We start from the raw sequence: 5,716 nt of genomic DNA, 5'->3' as shown, positions 1-5,716 counted from the left end.
CAAATACCAAGCAGCTAAAATGAGAGTCTTCCATATTACCCATCATGCTTTGTAGTGGGTTCATGTGGGCGTTTGCTGCCTAGAAGTATGTGAGGACGTCCTCAAAGCTTGTGTAGCACTTTATTAACCTTCTAGGTCTTGGTGCTACTTTATTTGCTTGGGTCTTACAGGTTGATGCTATGCTCATGACTAAAGTTGACCTGTGAGCTGTAGTGATCCAGATGTACTAGAAGTAGTCAGACACCAGAGGGCAGCATAGGACCACCATTTTTTGACCTCTCCCCCTCTTCCCCCCCCAGGTGTTCCTGTATGCTCCTCCCCTGTGCCCCCCCTCCCTCTTTGAGCTGATGATGCGTTGCTGGAGGCGGGACATCCCTGACAGGCCCACCTTTGAGGGTCTCTACCAGGCCCTCAAGCCTCACGTCAGCCAGTCAGTCCCCACTAGTCCCCGCTAGTCCCCACTAGTCCCCACTCGCTGACCTTCAACAAGGACAAGAAAAACTCTTTATTTTTATTTTTTATTCTCCTCGTTTTGGTCCAAAAGTGGCCTCCTCATTCCTGTGGTTCTTCTTCTTCTACTTCTATTACTACTTCTTCTTCTTCTTCTTCTTATTGTAAAGCACTGTCTGTGTGTGTGTGTGTGTGTGTGTGTGTGTGTGTGTGTGTGTGTGTGTGTGTGTGTGTGTGTGTGTGTGTGTGTGTGTGTGTGTGTGTGTGTTGACTAACCACACTGGAGGCAGGATTGATGTCACCCAGCAAGGTGTCATGTGTTCATCACCTCACTCTCATGTCCTCACTCAGCCCAAATGTGACTTCAATGCAAGTAGTACTGTCTAGTCAGTAGTGCTTAGGGTTGCATCACATAGTACATCTAGGACACATGTCTAGGATGATGAGTTAAGGTCACATAGTACATCTAGGACACATGTCTAGTATGATGAGTTAAGGTCACATTGTACATTTAGGACAGTTGTTCTAGTGTGATGAGTTAAGGACACATAGTACATCTAGGACATGTGTGCTAGTATGATGAGTTAAGGTCACATAGTACATTTAGGACATGTGTGCTAGTATGATGAGTTAAGGTCACATAGTACATCTAGGACATGTGTGCTAATATGATGAGTTAAGGTCACATAGTACATCCAGGACATGTGTGCTAATATGATGAGTTAAGGTCACATAGTACATCTAGGACATGTGTGCTAGTATGATGAGTTAAGGTCACATAGTACATCTAGGACATGTGTTCTAGTATGATGAGTTAAGGTCACATAGTACATCTAGGACATGTGTGCTAGTATGATGAGTTAAGGTCACATAGTACATTTAGGACATGTGTGCTAGTATGATGAGTTAAGGTCACATAGTACATCTAGGACATGTGTGCTAATATGATGAGTTAAGGTCACATAGTACATCTAGGACATGTGTGCTAGTATGATGAGTTAAGGTCACATAGTACATCTAGGACATGTGTTCTAGTATGATGAGTTAAGGTCACATAGTACAACTAGGACATGTGTTCTAGTATGATGAGTTAAGGTCACATAGTACATCTAGGACATGTGTTCTAGTATGATGAGTTAAGGTCACATAGTACATCTAAGACATGTGTTCTAGTATGATGAGTTAAGGTCACATAGTACATCTAGGACATGTGTCTAGTATGATGAGTTAAGGTCACATAGTACATCTAGGACATGTGTTCTAGTATGATGAGTTAAGGTCACATAGTACATCTAAGACATGTGTTCTAATGTGATGAGTTAAGGTCACATAGTACATCTAGGACATGTGTGCTAATATGATGAGTTAAGGTCACATAGTACATCTAGGACAGGTCTTGTAGTATGATAAGTTCAGGTGACATAGTACCTCTAGGGCATGTGTTCTAGTGTGATGAGTTAAGGTCACATAGTACATCTAGGACATGTGTTCTAGTATGATGAGTTAAGGTCACATAGTACAACTAGGACATGTGTTCTAGTATGATGAGTTAAGGTCACATAGTACATCTAGGACATGTGTTCTAGTATGATGAGTTAAGGTCACATAGTACATCTAAGACATGTGTTCTAGTATGATGAGTTAAGGTCACATAGTACATCTAAGACGTGTTCTAATGTGATGAGTTAAGGTCACATAGTACATCTAGGACATGTGTGCTAATATGATGAGTTAAGGTCACATAGTACATCTAGGACAGGTCTTGTAGTATGATAAGTTCAGGTGACATAGTACCTCTAGGGCATGTGTTCTAGTGTGATGAGTTAAGGTCACATTGTACATCTAGGATGATGAGTTAAGGTGACATAGTACATCTATGACAACTGTTGTAGTGTGATGAGTTAAGGTCACATAGTACATTTAGGATGATGAGTTAAGGTCACATAGTACATTTAGGATGATGAGTTAAGGTCACATAGTACATCTAGGACAGGTGTTGTAGTGTGATGCGTTAAGGTGACATAGTACATCTAGTATGATGAGTTAAGGTGACATAGTACATCTAGTATGATGAGTTGAGGTGACATAGTACATCTAGGACAGGTGTTGTAGTGTCATGAGTTGAGGTGACCTAGTACATCTAGGAAAGGTGTTGTAGTGTCCTGAGTTGAGGTGACCTAGTACATCTAGGACAGGTGTTGTAGTGTCCTGAGTTGAGGTGACATAGTACATCTAGGACAGGTGTTGTAGTGTGATGAGTTGAGGTGACATAGTACATCTAGTATGATGAGTTAAGGTGACATAGTACATCTAGTATGATGAGTTAAGGTGACATAGTACATCTAGTATGATGAGTTGAGGTGACATAGTACATCTAGGACAGGTGTTGTAGTGTCATGAGTTGAGGTGACCTAGTACATCTAGGAAAGGTGTTGTAGTGTCCTGAGTTGAGGTGACCTAGTACATCTAGGACAGGTGTTGTAGTGTCCTGAGTTGAGGTGACATAGTACATCTAGGACAGGTGTTGTAGTGTCCTGAGTTGAGGTGACATAGTACATCTAGGACAGGTGTTGTAGTGTGATGAGTTGAGGTGACCTAGTACATCTAGTATGATGAGTTAAGGTGACATAGTACATCTAGGACAGGTGTTGTAGTGTGATGAGTTGAGGTGACCTAGTACACCTAGGACAGGTGTTGTAGTGTGACATGTATGAAAAAGGTAAGTAGGTGTGACAAGAAATGTTATGATGATTTGTGTGCTTGTTTGGTGTGATTCCTCCTCTAGTACATAGTACACATGCATTGTACATAGAATAGTACCAATAGTGTATATTAATATATGTTCTAATCTCATCTTGGAATAAATACACACTTTGACTCTTATTGGCTGACGACATCATCAGTGACATCATCAGTGACATCATCAGTGGTCACACCTCTTAATGAACGTGCTCAGTCAGCTCATTAATGCACACACACCTTGTCAGACTTTTAGCATTTCCCGCTAGTCCCTCTAGTCCCCCTGCTAGGCAGCAGGCCTCATGGACACCTGTTTCTTCTCCATCTTCTCATCATGGACACCTGCTTCTCCTTTTCATTATGGACACCTGCTTCTTCTCCTTCTCATCATAGACACCTGCTTCTTCTCCATCTTCTCATCATGGACACCTGTTTCTTCTCCTTCTTCTCATCATGGACACCTGCTTCTCCTTTTCATTATGGACACCTGCTTCTTCTCCTTCTCATCATGGACCCCTGCTTCTCCTCCTTCTCATCATGGACACCTGTTTCTTCTCCTTCTTCTCATCATGGACACCTGCTTCTCCTTTTCATTATGGACACCTGCTTCTTCTCATCATGGACACCTGCTTCTTCTCCTTCTCATCATGGACCCCTGCTTCTCCTCCTTCTCATCATGGACACCTGCTTCTTCTCCTTCTCATCATGGACACCTGCTTCTCCTTTTCATTATGGACACCTGCTTCTCCTTCTCATCATGGACACTTGCTTCTTCTCCATCTTCTCATCATGGACACCTGTTTCTTCTCCTTCTTCTCATCATGGACACCTGCTTCTCCTTTTCATTATGGACACCTGCTTCTTCTCCTTCTCATCATGGACCCCTGCTTCTCCTCCTTCTCATCATGGACACCTGTTTCTTCTCCTTCTTCTCATCATGGACACCTGCTTCTCCTTTTCATTATGGACACCTGCTTCTTCTCATCATGGACACCTGCTTCTTCTCCTTCTCATCATGGACCCCTGCTTCTCCTCCTTCTCATCATGGACACCTGCTTCTTCTCCTTCTCATCATGGACACCTGCTTCTCCTTTTCATTATGGACACCTGCTTCTCCTTCTCATCATGGACACTTGCTTCTTCTCCATCTTCTCATCATGGACACCTGCTTCTTCTCCATCTTCTCATCATAGACACCTGCTTCTTCTCCATCTTCTCATCATGGACACCTGCTTCTTCTCCATCTTCTCATCATGGACACCTGCTTCTTCTCCATCTTCTCATCATAGACACCTGCTTCTTCTCCATCTTCTCATCATGGACACCTGCTTCTTCTCCATCTTCTCATCATGGACACCTGCTTCTTCTCCATCTTCTCATCATGGACACCTGCTTCTTCTCCTTCTCATTATGGACACCTGCTTCTTCTCCTTCTCATTATGGACACCTGCTTCTTCTCCTTCTCATTATGGACACCTGCTTCTCCTTCTCATTATGGACACCTGCTTCTTCTCCTTCTCATCATGGACACTTGCTTCTTCTCCATCTTCTCATCATGGACACCTGCTTCTTCTCTATCTTCTCATCATGGACACTTGCTTCTTCTCCATCTTCTCATCATGGACACTTGCTTCTTCTCCATCTTCTCATCATGGACACCTGCTTCTTCTCTATCTTCTCATCATAGACACCTGCTTCTCCTTCTCATTATGGACACCTGCTTCTTCTCCTTCTTCTCATCATGGACACTTGCTTCTTCTCCTTCTTCTCATCATGGACACCTGCTTCTTCTCTACCTTCTCATCATGGACACCTGCTTCTTCTCCTTCTCATCATGGACACCTGCTTCTTCTCCTTCTTCTCATCATGGACACCTGCTTCTTCTCCTTCTTGTCATCATGGACACCTGCTTCTTTTCCTTCTCATCATGGACACCTGCTTCTTCTCCTTCTCATCATGGACACCTGCTTCTTCTCCTTCTCATCATGGACACCTGCTTCTTCTCCTTCTCACCATGGACACCTGCTTCTTCTCCTTCTCATCATGGACACCTGCTTCTTCTCCTTCTCATTATGGACACCTGCTTCTTCTCCTTCTTCTCATCATGGACACCTGCTTCTTCTCCTTCTTCTCATCATGGACACCTGCTTCTTCTCCTTCTTCTCATCATGGACACCTGCTTCTTCTCCTTCTTCTCATCATGGACACCTGCTTCTTCTCCTTCTCATCATGGACACATGCTTCTTCTCATCATGGACACCTGCTTCTTCTCATCATGGACACCTGCTTCTTCTCCTTCTCATCATGGACACCTGCTTCTTCTCCTTCTTCTCATTATGGACACCTGCTTCTTCTTATTTTCATTATGGACACCTGCTTCTTTTCCTCATTATGGACACTTGCTTCTTCTCCTCATTATGGACACCTGCTTCTTCTTCTCATTATGGACACCTGCTTCTTCTTATTTTCATTATGGACACCTGCTTCTTCTTCTCATTATGGACACCTGCTTCTTCTTATTTTCATC

The 5,716-nt window shown here is 43.2% G+C and overlaps 1 protein-coding gene across 45 annotated transcripts in view; it reads left to right on the top strand.

Moving 5' to 3' along the window:
- ddr2l (discoidin domain receptor family, member 2, like) overlaps positions 1 to 3,333 on the top strand; it is a 24,140-nt gene extending 20,807 nt beyond the window's left edge. For 3 of the 45 annotated variants that reach the window (XM_061892440.1, XM_061889586.1, XM_061889510.1), the window contains exons 19-22: positions 300 to 1,407; positions 1,500 to 1,591; positions 1,638 to 2,778; positions 2,903 to 3,333. In XM_061892440.1, coding sequence (XP_061748424.1) covers positions 300 to 455 — 156 coding nt within the window. In that variant the 3' untranslated portion in view covers positions 456 to 1,407; positions 1,500 to 1,591; positions 1,638 to 2,778; positions 2,903 to 3,333. Of the gene's footprint in view, positions 1 to 299; positions 2,779 to 2,810 lie in introns of all 45 variants that reach the window. The other 42 variants (XM_061891784.1, XM_061891550.1, XM_061891040.1 and 39 more) reach the window with 42 other exon arrangements.
- Positions 3,334 to 5,716: the final 2,383 nt, after the last annotated feature.

This window comes from Nerophis ophidion, linkage group LG01 (genome assembly GCF_033978795.1).
Source record: "Nerophis ophidion isolate RoL-2023_Sa linkage group LG01, RoL_Noph_v1.0, whole genome shotgun sequence".
Lineage (NCBI taxonomy): Eukaryota > Metazoa > Chordata > Actinopteri > Syngnathiformes > Syngnathidae > Nerophis > Nerophis ophidion.
Note: the sequence above shows the minus strand (reverse complement) of the source record. Positions and strands in the feature narration are given on the sequence as shown.